Source organism: Cebus imitator, unplaced genomic scaffold (assembly GCF_001604975.1).
Source record: "Cebus imitator isolate Cc_AM_T3 unplaced genomic scaffold, Cebus_imitator-1.0 Scaffold45, whole genome shotgun sequence".
Classification (NCBI taxonomy): Eukaryota; Metazoa; Chordata; class Mammalia; order Primates; family Cebidae; genus Cebus; species Cebus imitator.
The window spans coordinates 10,449,544-10,467,374 of NW_016107360.1; the positions used below are offsets into that span (position 1 = coordinate 10,449,544).

The window sequence follows — 17,831 nt, forward strand, 5'->3', positions numbered from 1 at the left end:
ACACACGAATTCAAGTAACTGCAAACAATATAAAGTGATTGTCTCTGTACTGAATTTTTCACTGTAATGCAGCATACTATTTGCCCAGCTTTCTACCAGTATTGAGTGACCTATACTCACTCATATGAGATATGCTTAGGTCACGTGCAAATACATTTCATAAAATGGGCCTAGAGCATCCATATTTTGGTATGGTGGTGGTTCCTGAAACTGATGTCCCCCTCCCCCAGAACAAGGGACTTTTGTGCATTAGGAAGTCAGCTTCACAAGATCTAAATGACTATGGGCTGGTTTTATGATACAACCCCACCTTCACCTTAACATGCAGGATTCAAAGCATAAAAACTGGATGTGCTTGCTTTTCTATCGACAGTCCAGTTTTAAACGTGAAATTCCACATTAGGTTTCTAGTGCAAACCAACTAGATGACAAAGCCAATGACCAAAAGCTGACAACTGCTGGCTAGGACTCTCCACATTACCTACCTAGTTGAGTTGTCTTGATTTTATGAATAAGATAAAGACAACCCAAGTGGGACACTTTTCCAATTTAAATTCTCACTCGAGCTTCTTCACAAGCATTATCAGATTTTAGGCCAATTGCATAGAAACTCCAAGCAAACGAGGCCATCTAGATTTCTTGAGGTCCCCTGGTCTCAAAGCAGGCTTAGGTTCAGCAGATCTTCAGAACACAAAACAGCAGCAGCATACAAGTTTGTGATAACAATCTTAACTTTCCTAAACGCACTCAAGTAGCTAGAACATTCTTCCCCCATCTCAATCTTTGAACCATTAAATTTGTTCTCCGGTAAATCCGCACACCTCTCTGGTTATCCCTCAAACCCCCTCCAACACCCCAAAACAAGCCAATGTTAGTTTCATTACTAAAATAATGGAAATGTCAAAATTGTGTGATCAACCATCTTAGTACATTAGTTCCAAATCTTCAGCAAATTTAAGCAACATGCACACTCCAGGTGTCCTGAAATACATGCCTTTCTACCTTTTGCACTTTTCAACCAACATTGATGAACTGAGACTTGTTGCCTTACATTGTTAGCTTTTAACACCTAACGAATATTAGGTCAAGCCGATTTAAACCAACTCATTTTGCACTGATCTACCAAATTAGACTACATGGAAAATCTTATACATACAGATCATTTCACAGAAGTGCATAAAAACTTAATAAGGGCACCTCGAGTGTGGCAGCCAGCGTCTAAGACAGTTCCCAATGATCCCTAGCTGCTTGGTAATTATACCAGTGGACAGAACCCTCCCACCACATTCTGTAACCATAAAGGATGCAAGATGGCATGACTATGTTGTAGTGTTCATTTTACAGCTTTTCTTGCTTGAGTCACTCACCAAGGGAAGCTGACGGCATTAATTTTTCAGCCCTGTTAGTATGCCACTCTGGATATAAAAATTCTCCAATCCTAGTTTTTGGTGATTGCAACCTTGAGCTTTACCCTGATTCAGTTAACTTGCTCCCAACTGCTGACATAGATGAAGTTTGTTTAGAGAAACTGCTAAGTTGTTACACAGCAACAATATAAAGCCCTAGGCAAAAGGCAGCCTTTCTTCATTTAGGGTGCTGTCTCAAGGCTGCCACAAGAACTATCTTAAACTTCAAGAAACGGCTCAACACACAATACATACAAAAAATAAGCCTATGTTGAACATCCAACATTACCCTATGTTTCAGTAAACCCTCTTTAAATCAATTCATTTCAGCCTATTGTGCATTACCTAATTCTCCCCTATTTGTGTGATATTCCCTTGACCGTGCTGGATCAGAGTTGCTATTTTGAGGTTATGCATACTATTAACGATGTATTTTCAACGTTCAACATCTTTGTACATCACACATTTTTAAACCTTCAAAATTAACTTTCTTGGAGTAGATCTATTTGTACAAGTCTAATTGATTAATTCCATTACGATTTCAAATGCAAAGCTGCTTTATACTTGTTAGCTGCTGTTAGTTTGACTTACCTGTTAAGATACCTCAAATTATCAAAACCAAAAGAAATTACCATGGAATCAATTAACTTGGCCCTTGTTATTTGTTTTGGTTTTCTTAATTCAGGTAAATGTCCAAATAAACACCGTTATTTAAAAAGCCTTAAAAAAAAAAAAAAAAAAAAAAAAAAACAGATACTCATTTACTCAGTGTAAAACACAATAAAACTAATTGACATTTGACAATCTAGTACATATTTTAAGCCTCAGTGCTTTGCAAAGGCAGTTAATCTGGAACACTCAGGCAGGTTAATTTAAAATCCATGATTTTCAAACGCCAAGTACTGTTAAACATACAAGGTAAAGCCAGGAACTTTAGGAGTACTCAAACGCTGAATATACAGTGCATAATGAACAGCATTTTATTGGGGACAGCCAATAATGTCCACAGTGCTCTTCTCATTTATCTGTAAATATTAAAAGAAAATATGCATAGCTTTGTGAAACTGCTTTAAAAAATTTAGGGGATGGTGATCTTTTAGACAACCAAATGTTTATAGAACAAGATTCACACATTTTATGTGTAAACATTACACCAAATATTTGGATACAAAAGTATTTATTTTATAAACTTTAAAATAGAATTTTAATCTGTCTACTCACAAAACCTAATTTAAAAACATGATACATTTATCTCTCTAGCCAAGTTGATGTTACTGTTTTACAAACAACACTCATTTTGTAACCGTTTTATATCAAGAACCTGAACTAAATGTTTCAGAAAACATTTCCCTTTTATTTTAAAGAGTGCTTTTTAAATGAAGGCACAAACAAGAACTACTTTCAGATGGTACAGAATTTCTTATTTCTTGAAGACTCTGTGGTTGACCACTTCTTCATTAGTTACCTGCAGCAAGACACCTTCCTGCCAAAGGAAAAAAAAATTATCTGAAGAAGTTTATCATGTTTGTCCAAAAGAACCTAACAACTTCAGTGGTGGTCTTAGGATCAAAGAAGACTCACTGGTGCACATAGTAGAGTAAGCCCTGAATATCACATTCCTGTAAAGGCAATAAAGCCAGGCAATCAAATTGATATCTAAGCAATGAATCTTAACAGCCAACCTACAACTTCCTCTTCAGGGTAAGACACTGAACTACAATTACCACATTTAACCCACCTATTTAGTACTGGATACATACAGGCTTCATAATGTAGACAGACACTTCACTCAAGTATGAACTATTATCTGAAAATAGATTCAACCATTTTGACGCTACCTTCTTTCAGTCTCATCCTGATAAGCATGTACAGCTAGAACCGTAAATAGAACAAATGTCTTTAATAAAAACCCCTGGTTCATTCAAAATGTTTGATCCAAGAAATGTGAATACACAAGGGTGTAATGATGGGAAATCTCATATTTATTCAATTTGCAGCCTAACTTTTACCTACCATTTTACTACCAACACCACTGAAGGAACCAAGAAAAGCTTTATTAATGATCACTTGGCTTGCCTCAGCTGTTGAAATGAAGCACTTTACAGTCTTTGTGGCAGCAGAATATACTTGTCCATGGCTCATATCAATGCTAAAATTCCAGCAGGGAAAAAAATGATATGTTAAGCACCTGAATCTTCACATGGAGGGGGAGGGGGGGAAAGGAGGAAAAAAAGGGAAAAACAACCAAAATAATTTAAGTAAATGACAGATTGGAAAACAGGGTTTATAAAAATTCTCTTGAGTTTATGAATTGTTAAACTCAATTTATAGCTATGTTAAACTACTTAAGAACCACTATACTGAAAGACCATTGAAGAATATTAGTTTATCTTTTAGGGAGGAAAATTAAGAAAGGAAAAGTAAATAAGATCTTACCTAAAGAAGTTTAACTGAAGCTTAGAACTATTTTGCTCTACACCCTCAGCTTTCGTTGGCATCCTTATAAACTACTGTAGTTAAAGTTTTGTAGAAACAGCACAGTTTTTTAAGACTGGCTGAACTTAGTAGCCGTCAAGAGTTCTCTTGTACTAGACCTGTGTCCCTGAAGAGTACCTCGCTGGGGTTATTTCCTTTCCTTGCATTGAAGAAGCAGCATCTAAAAGATCTAAAAAGGTGTTTCTCCTTGCAGAGATATCCCTTAAGTTATCTACATAATTTAATCCTGATGAATTGCAGACAACACACTTATATCTGACCAGCATTTATCTTACACAAATATAACAACAGCTTTGCAACGAACCTTAATTATACTACCCACTCCTTAACTTATTTAAAATAAAAAGTCTATAATTACACAATTTCCTTTAGAATTATTTTATTAAATCATAAATGTACAACAGCTTCTTAACTCTACACACGCACTTAAATTTTTTTAAAGGAAAAACGTTATGTCTTATTACACCATGATCCTGGCTAATAGCTTTTCAAAACTTTGAGAAAAATCTTAAAAAAGGTTTCACATGTCACCTGAAACTTACAAATTTAACATTATCAAAGAAGGAATGCTTCTACACTCTTACAAAGACCACTAGAAAGAAACAACAATTAAAAAGCTAAGAAACTGTCTCAAAGGCATTTTTTTTTTTTTTTTTACAATCCTTCCTCCACAGTAAGGTAATGTTATTAAATAATCCAATCCATTCACAAAATGGCTCTCTGCATCTGCTCTGGTGTCTTCTGCCATATCACTGCATATTTATGCATGACTGAGATAAGAGTTTCCTTAACATTGTTATTTCGATAACCTGAAGCTGTTCTGTTACCTCTGGGCTCTCATCCTCTCCTATTTATACAGTGAAGCCTGTTTCAACAGAAGTAAAGAGTAAAAAAAAAATAGGTTATGAAATTATCCATCTAACCAGATTTTAAGGAAAGATAACATGATCCTAAAAAGCTTTTACTCCTGCAGCTAGGTCTCCCAAGATAATAATAATTGTAAAACTCAAAAGCTACTTACCCATGGCAAAGAGGAAGAAGCTCAATATCGGCTCCTCCCACCATAACCCCCACTTCCTCCACTGCCTCCTGGACCATAGTTTCCTAGAATTGTTGGAACAGAAAGAGAAAACAAACTTAGACTTCCCATCAGCCTACTACAGCTGATTCTATTTTATATCTATCAAATCTTTAAAACAAGCAGATCCTAACTTGGACAGCCAGTTAGCAGAATTACTTGGGAGATAAATTACTCAGGTTTTTATTTTGTGGCTGACACTATTCTTTTCAATAAAGGGTTGGTCCTCTCACCATCATTTGCACTAAGATTTTTTAAAGTACATCAGGCACAATACAGAAAACATATAGTCCTACTAAAAACCTCAAGAATAAACTAAGCAATGGTTTGAATCATGGTTGAAGTATTTAACTTCAAAGACCCTCATAAAAAATTTATACCAATTGCAATGCGGGTTGCATTTTTACTTGGCTGTTTATGAGGCCCTACCAGAAACTCAACTACTGAACATTCCCACCTCCAGCACCCCTAATCCCAATTTGATGTTATAATTACTTGCTGAAGTATTTCTGGAAACTTACGCATTAAGGCTGAATATGGAGCACTGCCCAAATACAAACTACTTAGTATGGTATCTTCCCTTTAAATCACAAAAGGCTAATCCCTTAATCACAAAAACCTGAAAATCTCAATTTTTAGTTATAAATTACCTCCACCATATGGTCCCCCCATGTTCCTGCTACCACCAAAGTTTCCACTCTTCATTGGACCATAGTTAGAAGGCTGCTGGTTATAATTTCCAAAATCATTGTAATTTCCACTTCCGTAATTTCCTATAAAAAAATTGGAATACTACCATAATGGACCGCAGAACAATACAAACATTAAACCGATGATACATACTGACTATTCAGGCCAAAGTTCCCACAAAAACAAATAAAAGCAAGCACTTATCTATAACTTTTAAGGGCCTCCAGTGACAAATATTGTAATAAAAGACCAAGTGTTACAAAACCATTGATTCCACCCCCAATTCCCAAATAATGGTTCTTGTAAATTCCCAGATAATTGCCTGTGAATTTATTACCTCCTCCATAGTTGTCATAACCACCTCCGTAGCCCCCACCCTGGTTGCCATATCCAGGTCCTCCACCACCATATCCTCCTCTTCCTCCTCCATAACCAGGGCTACCTCCAAAATTGCCACCTATTATAAAATAAGCCTTTAAGTATTCACTTAATATTTTTAATGACATTCTTAACCATCTCATCACACCCATTTACAGCTTTCCAAAAATACGCATTTGCATGTGAAACATTCAGTGATATCTCTCTAAAATAGCCTCAAGGACTGAATACATACCCTTGGTAAACATTTGGTGGCTGGGGTGCCTACCCAACCAAATGGATAACACCATGTCTACACTCTGAAAATACCTGTATCGAAGCAATTTTCCCTTAAAAGTAAGTATCTTTAAGGTTACCTTTACAAGGTATCTTGAAACACTGCATGTATATACTTTGGCTAAGCTTGGGGGCCGAGTCTCAAATTACTTGTAGTTAAGTACAAGAATTCAACTTTTTCTAAAATTTTCATTACAAAATGCAGGAACAGTGAGATACAGTACCTAGTCATGCCTAATGAGTGGCAACACCAGAAATGAAGTCTATTACCAATTCATAGTTTTAAAAGTCCCTTATCACTAAATCTGTCAGCGTGTACCATCCTTTTCTATACACGAGTAAAACTCAATCTTTACATATTACTTCACTCATGTTTAACAGTAGTTCACACTTGTATCTGCAGCCAGGAGCACACTAAATATTTTTGAATATTTCCTCAGAAAGCTATCCTGGGATGCTTGTCATCTAAGTGTTAAGAAACATTTTGTATTTTTCTCCTACATATATTCTCCCCCTTATGTTTTACTCTCGGTTAAACCCAGTATTCTGTACTTTTCCAGAGAAACACAGTACAATATTTATCTAAATCCTACTCAAGAGATGGCATCTTTTATTTTTTATTTAAAATGGCACTCTAAAGGCCAGGTGCAGTGGCCAACACCTGTAATCCCAGGCCTATGGGAGGCCAAGGCGTGCAGATCACTAGGTCAAGAGATCAAGACCATGGTGAAACCCCGTCCCTACTAAATACAATTAGCCAGGCATGGTGGTGCACACTTGGTAGTCCCAGCTACTCGGGAGGCTGAGGCAGGAGAATTGCTTTAACTGGGAAGTGGAGACTGCAGTGAGCCAAGCACACCACTACACACCAGCCTGACAACAGGCCGGAGACTCCTTAAAAAAAAAGGGGGGGGGGGGCAGGGCACTCTATTCCTTAGTAAATGCTAAACCAGCAAACTACTGGAACACTATTGCCCAAGCTGTTTATAAAGGATAACAAAAAATACTTAAAAACTCGAAGTATAAAATGAACCAAACATACAACATGCTGAAGTATTAATCACGTAAACCAAAATGTAAAGGAAACTGACCTCCGGGTCCTCCTCCATACCCATTGTAGCCATCCCCAAATCCACGTCCACTGCCATATCCATCTGTTAGGAGCCAAAAAACATTACATTTACTATAAACTGTTCCGCATTACTGAATTTCTAATACTCATTTTTTCAGTTCTCTTAACTCCTCAGCACAGGAACCTCAGAAATGCACAGTGTTACCACTCTATGTACAAAACATCAAAGTATAAAAATCTCATTTCCACCTAACTTTTGGACTCTGAACAACTCTCAATTTTAGAGATTCCATTCCATTCATAAGAAAACATTTGATGGGACCAAAGCTTTTCTGATGACATTTTACAACATTAATCCAGATAAATACGATTGTTATTAATAAAAACCCTATTGCCTTCTTTTCTAACCAAGTCACAGGGGCTTGCCAGCATATAATCTATTTGAAGGGTCTTAGGGAAAATTTTGATTTAGGTTGGATTTCCCGTTTCTAATGAAAACCTAATGACATTTAAAACAAAAGCAACATCATCCTTCAAACACTTGTAAGTTGAACTCACCAGATCCTCCTCTAAAGTTACTTCCTGGTCCTGGTCCGAAATTTCCTCCGCCGCCACGAGAATCCCCAAAGCCAAAGTTGCCTACAATAAATGCCCCAGTTAAAGCAAGCACTTATATGAATAAAAAGCAAGAAAAATCAGAATTAAAATTACCTCCTCTTCCACTCCTAGAACTTTGAACTTCCTGCATTTCTTGTCTAGACAAAGCCTTTCTTACTTCTGCATTATGACCATTGATGGTATGGTATTTCTGCACTGCAATAAAAAATTGACTCCTTTTAAATTATAGCAACATTGTAGTATGAAGCAACTTTAAAAGTTTACCTTTTAATCAAGTTACAGATATTAACACACACAATTGAAGACACAGAACAGTACATTTGTGGTTACAGACACTTACACACGATTTTATCCACAGGATCATGGTCATCAAAAGTAACAAAGCCAAAGCCTCTTTTCTTTCCAGACTGCCTATCAGTAATTATTTCAATGGTATCAATTTTTCCGTATTCCTCAAAGTAATCTCTAAGGTGATGTTCCTCAGTATCTTCCTTAATTCCACCAACAAACAGCTTCTTCACAGTTACATGAGCCCCTGGTTTTCCAGATTCCTAAAACAGTGGTGGTGTAAAAGTCAACCAGAGAAAACACAAACATGATACAAAGCACCTAACCTTTATACCACACTTGTCTCCTATCCATCTTATAATATCAGATACAAAGCAATACCTTTTGGGGACCTAGTCTTTTGAAAAATGTTAGCTTAAGAAAATGGTCCAGAAACCCAACACAGCTAACAAGGGGAAAAATCTTGAGTTAAAACTCAATTCAGAAATACTTTCTGATGTTCGGTAGGGCAGCATTCTTCATGTTAATTGCACAAGACAGTCATGGTCTGCTTACCTCTCTTGCTACAGCACGTTTTGGCTCAACGACTCTCCCATCAATTGAATGAGGTCTTGCAGCCATGGCAGCATCAACCTCAGCCATGGATGAGAAAGTTACAAAACCAAATCCTCTTGATCTTTTGCTTGCAGGATCCCTCATTACCTTTCAAACCAAAGGGGAAACTTTAGCATTTAATCTCATTATTGTAGTAAACATTCATTGTAATAGATTTTTTTACTATGGTGATGCACAATTTCTTCCATGATTCACTTAACATACAGCTAAACGACTAGTATTTTGACACAATTCAGTAATTTACGTACCACACAATCTGTAAGCTTTCCCCATTGTTCGTAGTAGTTCCTCAAACTTTCTTCTGTGGTTTCAAAGCTTAAGCCACCAATAAAGAGCTTACGGAACTGTTCCTTTTCTCTCTGCAAAGGAAAGCACCATTTCAATTTTTATTTACATTTTTCTCTTTGTATGCAGGAAATTAAATTCTTAAATATGAGGTGACCTGCTGGCAGAGTACCTTTTTCCTCTCCAAAGGAACAGTTTCTAAAGTTTTCTGGGGGGGAGAAAAAAAACTTACATCAAATTTAAACCATATGTTAAACTGCATATTAGTTGTGTTACACCAAAAAATTGCCTCAGCTGATCTACACAAGTTTCAAAGTCATTAATGCTTGATCTAAATTTACTCAACATTAAATAAACTTAAACAAATTATTAATTTAAAAAACTTTCTAAGGAGAAATGAACAAATGTAGACCGTGGTTATCAAAAGATTAGTAAAGATTCTTTACCCAAAAATTTCAACCCTATAACCTAAAACGCAGATTTCTATTTTTAAACACCAGAAAATAACTCTTGGATCCTTGCTTATGAACCAAATTCACGATTCAGTGTCTGCAAAGTACCATTTATTTTCCCTTAACTGCCCCCTCTGGTGGTGATTCTAAGTACCTCAGCAAAAAAAAAAAAAAAAAAAAAAAAAAAACACTGAATACTAGTTTTCTCCACATTACTGTTACAAAACATTTAAGCAGTCAAGATATGCATTTGAAATAACCTTAAAAATTACTCAATACATTCACCTGGCATAAACTCTAAGCAGTTTTTTAAAGATACTGAAAGGTGAAGCTTACTGAACTTGATTGGCCATGTAGGAAGACACGGCACAAAACGATTTTCCAAGTCGAAAGGAAAAATATCAGAGCTGAAATATTTTAATACCTGCAAACCAACAAATATGCTGTACTACATAGCATTGTATTTTGGGCAGTTAAGGAAGAACGTTAAGTAAACATGTCTCAAAAGGTAACTAGGTTAAAAACCTCACACGAGAATAAGTCATATATATCCAAGACCAATTGCTATGAATGCATAATGCAAACTTAAGAGTCACTTATCATTGAGTCAAGAATTTTTTATTTCTAGCAAGCGGCATTTATTGCTGCTCTCATCCCAGTTCTACAGAGCTCTCCCTCCATCCACATGTTCCCAACTGCTTTAAAAAAAAAAAAAAAAAAAAAGGTGATAAAAGCCAGTTGAGATATTTTTCCTGTAGCGTTGTCTTCAGGACTCGTAAAAATTAAAAAAAAAATAAATAATAACTGAAAGTATCAAACTAGCTCCCATAAGACACATAGCGGTCTTCGAAATGGTTCCTTGCCAAGATACATATTTTGATTTTTTTCAGCTAGCTTTTATTGTCAGTACATATGTCTTTCAAACTCAAATTAAGGATAATACACATCTATAACAAGTCTTACAAATTACTAACAAAAAGCAAAAACTCATTACTTACCTCACAATTTTTCCAAACTTACCCGATGTCCACTATCGGTTATTAACAATGTTATTTTATAAACGTGCTTAGAGTCAAAGAAAATAACCAGGTAGACCCCCTTCGCTTGAGACCTTATGCTTATCAATGTAATGTTCAACCAAGATTGCAAACATAAATGAGAAAAGCAAGTAACAAGTTCAAATACAGAGCGGCCCAGGCCCAATACAATTTTGCACATCAATACACACGCATTACAGGAAGGAGCCTCTGAAGCCATGTTTTAACCTAAGTACGACTAAGGACAAAACACTTTTCACTTTCCTCGTAATCTTTATGCTATAAAGGTCCGGGGATTGGCCCCGTAAAGATTAAACTTCTCAGTAAAAATATTTTCAAAATGACTGACCTCTACAATTTAAGTGGAATCCTTAAGGGAAGTAAAGGATCCTGACGTGAATATCCCTCCCCCGCCCCGAAAACCACCATTCTCCCTGCCGCTCGCGGCCGAGGGCTTCCAATTTGTGTCTACTTCGCTGGGATTCATCTGCCTTATTAGTAACCGAAGACCCAGATAAAACCATCACTCAAAGAAAAAAAAAAAAAAACAGGAAAAATATAAAATGGTTTATTTGTCCTATGGCTGGCGTTGAACCCGGCCCGACGCTCTGAGTGGTGATACCTTCTCTGAAACTCGGCCTGCGAACCCGGCACCACCATCCCCCCACCCGCCCCGCTCTTCCGTGTGGCTTCCGAACGCAATGGCGCCATTTCATCGAGGGGAAGGCTGAGCGCCTTTAATGAGGTGCGCAGGACTGTAAAGATCCAAGCTCACAAAACACTCCAAATCCACCTCGAAACGATATGAAAACAACCCGAGAAGAGAGAGAAAGAGTTAACCACCTCTAAGCCTTGATTGAGAAATCACACTAGGAGAATTAAGTCAGTTAAAAGAAAAACGCTAAAAGGAAGGCGAGCCATGAAAATGGCGGCCGCCAAATCCGGTTCCCGGGAGAGAGGGGGAGGGGAAGCTCCGCAGCCCTGCTCACGAGGACCCGCTGCCCGCCGAAAAGCTCGCCGTGAAAACGCCGGAGCCCCCGAAGCAGCGTGCTTTAAAAAAGGAATAAGAATTCCCGCCTCCGCGTCCAACTTTCACCCCAGCGGGGCTGCGTCCGCCATGTGAAAGTTTCCCATCCCCCACCCCCCGTGAAGGGAAATGGCGCCGGGAGGCTGAGGGTGGGGAAGCTGTTTGTACGCTCAGGCCCCTGTCAAGACCCTGTTCAAAAACCAAGAGCCCCACTGCTACTGAAGCGGTCCAATTTCGTGCCGCTCTCCCACGGAGGCAGCTGGCCGACTTCTACTGAGGCGCCAACGGCCTCGCCATGCCCTTTCCAATAACTCATTGATTTCAAACCCGTTACCTCCATCGCGGACTCAGTCGCTTCAGCCCGATTTCCCGCAGCCGAGCGAGATGAGAGAGATCTCCGCGGACGAACACGAACCGGACTCGTCCTGGCGCTGTAGTGAGAACTGCCGCTGCTCGAGAAACAACACCGCTAGCGGCACCTCCGCACGGGACCCGACGCTGCTGCTACTGCCGCTAGAGCCGCTGCCGCCGCTTTTCTAGAACCTTCCCCCCCGACTAACGCGTCTTCCTCTACGTCAGGCCGTTGCGTAAACGCCCTAACCGCCGCCAATGGCGGGAAGGCTCTACGCCCCGCCTTACGCCAAGTGCGTACTCCTCCCCACCTCGCGGCTAACGATAGTGCCCGACGTTACTTCCGTAAATGTGCTCAGTGAATTGCAGATGGCTCGAGACCTGCGTGCTATTACCTCTCAGAATAGGGTCCCGCCCCCACGCCTCCCCGCCCCCACGCCTCCCCGCCTTGGGCGCAAGGCAGGTGAGAAACGGTCGCGCAGTTTGAAATTAACGCCGACGGGAGGAGCTTAATCCGCAGCCCGGAGGTCCAGCCCCCTCAACCCGGGAGGTGGTCTCTGCAGCTACGCCTTTGATACCCATCTCCCTTCTCCCGCCATAAAAATCTTAGTAGCTTTCCCTTTTCGTTTTCCGTGCCCCGACTCAGCCCCTTCCGGAAACACCCAAATCAACTTATAGTCAAATTACTATTCACGCCACACTGACCTAACCCTGGCCCGCGCCTATGGGGCTGACCCCTGGGATCGAGGAGGAGTCTCTGCCAAAAGTGGTCCCAAAGCGAGTACTAGTTTTGAGGCTCCCAACTCCCCCTCCCCCAGCGTCTGGAGTATTCCACACCCCAGGGGCGAGGAAGTAGGCGGAGTCCGGTTTTGGCGCCAGCCGCAGAGGCTGCCCAGCAGAAAAGCCACCGCCGAGAGACTCCGGTCACTGTCCGCGCCCCTCCTTCCCTCTCCCTCCCCTCGGGGGACCACCAGGAGCCAGCCGCAAACGGTAAGTGCCGCGGTCGTCGCGGCCGCCCTCGCCACCTTGGGCCCCAGTTCCCAGCGGGCGCGGCGCACAGCCCCTCCCCCCCGCCGGGCGCGCGCCCGCCGCCCCGCCTTTCGTGGCCGCCCGGCGTGGGCGGTGCCACCCCTCCCCCCCGGCAGCCCCGCGCGCAGCTCCCTGCTCCCTCCCCCCTTGGATGTGGCTGGAGCTGCAGGCGCGCCGGGCCGAAGACGCCGCAGACCCGCGACCCGGAGCAGCTCGGAGGCGGTGAAGTCGGTGGTTTTCCTTTTCTCTAGCCCTCGTTCGGTGGTGGTTTTTTAGATACCACACACGCTCCGGGGGCCCGGTTCCTTGCTCCCCTCCTCTTCCTTCCCCGCCGGACCCCGCACCTGGAGCTGCGGGAAGGGATGGAGGGTCGGGCGGTGGCCTTGCGGCTGGCCTGGCGCGAGCCGGCGCCTGCAGTTAATTGGGGGGACTGCCCTGCCCTCGAGGGGGTAGAGAGTTGTGGCGACGGTCACTCTCTTAAGAGACAAAGCGCATTTCTCTTCCCCTCCCCCACCAGCGTTCTGGCGGAGGGTCCCCCTCCCCTGGCCGCCACGCGGGGCTGGGCCGAGACTTGGGCCTCCGGGAGGGTGGCGCGCGGCCCCGTTACGTGGCCGCCGCGGGGGTTGCGCGGGCGGTGTGGCGCAGTGCCCTTGAGCCCCTGCGACGCGGCCTTTGTTTCTCCCAGCAGATGAGCTGACCACGAGGCCCGCGCTCCCGGGTGGGGGCGAGCGCCCGCGCTTAGGCCTCGGGACGTCGAGCGTGGGGGGCGGGGGGCGGGGCGGAGGGGGAGCGGGTGTGTGAAAGAGGTGATTGCTTCTTCAAAGTGTCACGAAACAGGGACTGAAGCAACTTAAGTTTTTTTCTTTTAGTTATTTACCGATTGGAAAGAGGGAGGGTTTCTGAGCAGAAACCAAGTTAGGATTGCAGAGCAGAGAGAAGATTCACGGTGGTTTACCGTTGTGAGTTGGTAATTTTGCCTGGTTTTAAACCGAAAGGGTTGTCCTTTAAAAATGGGACATGGACTTTATCATAAGTGGGACTTCGATTGGAAAAGACGCTTGTCCCCTGTTTTAAGCCATATAAAGCTGTATTAGGTACCAAGATCTCCAGTAAAGTCTTTCTAGACTCACTTGGTTAGGAAGACATACTTAAACATGTGCACCATAAGCAGTTTAAGTAGGAGCGCAAATCTGCTCTGGAATTGGTATCCACGTTTGGAATGTGCGCTCCCTACTTGGGGGTTGGAATCCAAACAGAACTTGTGTTTAGCTACTCTTTTTTGTGTTCTGCAAACATCTTTTAACTGTCATGCATTTTTCTAGTAATAGCTCTTCAAGTCTGCAGTAAAAAATGGCCTCCAATAAAACTACATTGGTAAGTTAATGAAAACCTAAAATATGTAAGGATTTAACTAAAGTTTTTTTCCCCGAAAAAGTGTAACTTTGCATCTCTGTGGTTGAGAAATTTACATCCACATATTTCCCAGCTCTCCCAGCATAATTATAGGGGAAAATTAGGAGCAAAATGAAATCATTACATGGAGATACTGACTTGGCTTCATAGTGTCTTAACTAGTTTTAAAAAGGCTAATCTTTGAAGGACAGTGCATTTTGGATTTTGCTGAAGATTTTTATCTTCAAATAGAAATACACAAATTTTTGCAACGTGCAAAAATGTTGCATGAAATGATAAAGCCCTTTTTAGTTGACAGAATCCTTAAATCCACTAAATTGTAGAGAAGTATTTTCATTAAAGCCCAATTTAAAGAACGAGGGTACCCTGTGCACCTAGATTGGAGCAAAAGTCAATAAATTTTCAAATTCCTTTGGTCACTTTATCTTGTTTTAACTTACTCTAACCTATAGACGAATCATAAATTTAATTCATTGCAGTGTTCTGTTATTTGAACACAAAGTGATCGAAATCACAAATATGACCCAGGAGGGAGAAAACACTAGATCTTCTGTATCTTTTGACCAATATTTTTCTCTCCAGCAGTTTAAGACATACGTATATTCAGCCATATCAAATTTCAAGTTTTTTAAAACGCTGGAATAGTCACATAAAAATCACGAAATTCATGGTCCTAGTTCTCACAACATTTAATTCTAACATAGCACTAATCATAAGCGTGTAAAGGTGTTAGATGTCTCCTAAGTAAAGCAGAGCATTTATTTTTTTTGGTCTGTATATTCTCTCTTTGGGTTTCACACTAAAACGGGCACGTTGGTGTTTTTTAATTCGTGCCATCATTAGATTGTACATTAAGTCTGATACCCTGGAAAACAGATTGAGATAAGTAATGTAAAACCTGTCTGATGAGTCTGTGGTGCAAATTATTCTCATGTATTGTATTGTACGTGGAGATGAGAACCATCAGTGGCTCCTCAGGATTGAGTTGACCTTCAGATTCCATAATCGGTAAACCAAAGTGTAGGTAATTGCCTTAAGTTGCTTGTATTCTCCTTCAAGTATTAGATGGGAAAGGAATTAGCTGTTTATGAGGCTTTAAGGCTGAATATAAATACAGAAAGCAAACAAATAGATGTTCCCATTAAAATTAAGTTGTTTTTGCACAGTTGATAGCTTTTGTAATCTGTTATTTATTGGTATTTAAATATTTTGTGAAGGGTCACAAGTTGACCACTTTAAAAGCTTTTAGCTAACTTTTCATTTTAAAAATTCATTAGTGTTGTGAGATGTGTGTGCTGTAATTTAAATGGGAAATAATTAATTTCACTTAAATAATGGGAAATCTATTGTGACTCAAATTCACCTTTGGAAAAAACTGCTGGGTTAAGAAATGGTGAGCATTTGAAACTAGCTTATGAATGCCACAGTAGTAAGAACTGTATGGCATTTTGTCTGTTTGGGCCCAATACTCAAGTATCTTTACTAATGAGAATCGTAAGACCTGACTTGGACATGGCATTCAGAAAAGTCAGGTGTTTGCTGCACTTTTTTGTATTCTAGGGGATTTTTAATTCGTGTGTGTGTGTGTGTGTGTGTGTGTGTGTGTATGTACGTATGTATGTGTGTACACTTACATGCTTGCATAGCTTGAAATGTCCTTTTGCAGTCTTGAGGCCTTACATATGTGTCTGCACACTCCATATGCCTGCATAGCTTAAAATGTCCTTTTGTAGACTTGAGGTGTTGCTGTTTTTGTGCTCCGGTGCTTTAGTTGTGGGATGGCTTTAGTGACTGGGCAGTGGAGGTTTATATTTTTTTAATAGCATTTGTTTTAAGGTGAAATTTTAAGATAGGTTCTTTCTCAGCCCATAGTAACTTCTGATTAACCATTTCAGGTTTTTGAAATTTTCCCCATTTTTAATCCTCTCATAACATGTCTTGAGTTACTGGAAAGAACTGGTTGAAGTTGGTCTCCTACAGTGTTACACCACTACCAGTTAAGATTTTCTGTTGAGAAACCAGGAAAGAACAATTTTTTTCACATTAGGGAATTAAAATCAATCTGCCATTTTGGCCTCTTGAAGTGACAGCTTTATAGTTTTGTTCTAAGTGGTAAGAAATAACTACAGAGATTATGGAAAAATAATCTTGTCCTTTAACCCCCTTGTGGTGTCCATAGTTGACCCTCCAGTTGGTATCAGGATTTCGAACCATATTTTCATTCTGCTGTTAGCTTTTCTCTGTATCGTTGGAGCTTTTGACATTAATATTTGAATTGAGAAGGAGGCTCTTACCATCTGGGTGTGTCTGTAAGGTCTGTCATAGGTTCACCGAAGACCTGTCACTACTGCTTTCTTACCTGTATCACCCTTTAAGTACTTCCTACACAGTTGTTCCTGTATTGTTAAAATGATTGAAAACTCTAGTAAACTTGGTCTTATGAGACTACCTAGAGATAAGACTGAGAAAAGAACTATTTTCCAGATAATGTTTTTGATTGTGTTATTTTGGGTGGTGGGCTGTAAGTTTCAGCTAAATCAACAGTATAAAGCATTCTTTTATTGTCTGTTGACTTTTAATCTTTCCAGAAGGTGTCTGCCCTGGGATATAGAAGTAAATTTTTGTTGAATGTAATAATATAAGCCGTTTAGCCTTGAAAATGTGCTTTAAAGTCAAGAAGAATGTTTCTTAATTTCTCTTTTGTTTTATTTTAGCAAAAAATGGGAAAGAAACAGAATGGAAAGAGTAAAAAAGTTGAAGAGGCAGAGCCTGAAGAATTTGTGGTGGAAAAAGTACTAGATCGACGGGTAGTAAATGGGAAAGTGGAGTATTTCCTGAAGTGGAAGGGATTTACAGAGTAAGAAATCTTAGTGCTTCTTTATTGTATGTTTAACTGCAACTGAGTGGTTTTAAAATGTTTTTAACCTGGCTTTTGTCTGCTTTCCCATAGACATCTTTAAATATAAAGACCCCTTTAATTTAGGTATCTTATTTTAAGAAGAACCAAGATTTCATTGTACAGTTGAAGCCGAGCCGACTAGAGACTAGTTTATTACCCTGGGGAGTCAAATTTATAAAATTACAGAGTGTAGTTTACTATGTAATGTATTTTAATTTGGCTAGGTATTATACTAATTAGAATAATTTGCATTATTTTCCTCCACACAGAGGGTACTAAAAAACATTGAAGCTATTCAATATAGGCTAGTGGGTCTTATACAGGAGTACTCATAATCTAGGGTTTATACTAGGTTTATTATATCCTAATACCTAAGAAGTAGAGCCTGGGCGCTTTTTTTTTTTTTTTTTTTTTTTTTTTT

At 40.2% G+C, this 17,831-nt stretch overlaps 2 protein-coding genes across 9 annotated transcripts in view; one reads left to right on the forward strand and one right to left on the reverse strand.

The window, feature by feature from the left end:
• Positions 1-58: 58 nt before the first annotated feature.
• HNRNPA2B1 (heterogeneous nuclear ribonucleoprotein A2/B1) lies at positions 59-12,617 on the reverse strand. Of its 7 annotated transcripts, XR_005199924.1 has the most exons (14): positions 12,053-12,617; positions 9,375-9,410; positions 9,166-9,276; positions 8,858-9,004; positions 8,355-8,565; positions 8,108-8,209; positions 7,955-8,035; positions 7,416-7,478; positions 6,008-6,127; positions 5,631-5,753; positions 4,924-5,006; positions 3,843-4,071; positions 3,420-3,555; positions 2,102-2,889 (listed from the first exon to the last, which is right to left on the reverse strand). XR_005199924.1 is itself a non-coding variant. In XM_017527015.2 (12 exons), exons 1-11 carry the CDS (start codon positions 12,056-12,058, stop codon positions 4,945-4,947), a joined length of 1,062 nt encoding a protein of 353 aa, XP_017382504.1. In that variant the 5' UTR covers positions 12,059-12,617; the 3' UTR covers positions 59-2,889; positions 4,924-4,944. The 7 variants fall into 7 exon arrangements, 4 of the variants coding, with proteins under 4 accessions (XP_017382504.1, XP_017382502.1, XP_017382505.1 ...); XR_001824748.2 differs by lacking the exon at positions 3,843-4,071 and having other exon boundaries at positions 59-2,889; positions 3,483-3,555; XR_001824747.2 differs by lacking the exon at positions 3,843-4,071.
• Positions 12,618-13,176: 559 nt separating this feature from the next.
• The window catches only part of CBX3 (chromobox 3), a 13,157-nt gene continuing 8,502 nt past the window's right edge, over positions 13,177-17,831 (forward strand). The window contains exons 1-3 of one of the 2 annotated variants that reach the window (XM_017527018.2): positions 13,177-13,325; positions 14,421-14,472; positions 17,226-17,368. In XM_017527018.2, coding sequence (XP_017382507.1) covers positions 14,449-14,472; positions 17,226-17,368 — 167 coding nt within the window. In that variant the 5' untranslated portion in view covers positions 13,177-13,325; positions 14,421-14,448. Of the gene's footprint in view, positions 13,330-14,420; positions 14,473-17,225; positions 17,369-17,831 lie in introns of both variants that reach the window. The other variant, XM_017527020.2, reaches the window with a different exon arrangement.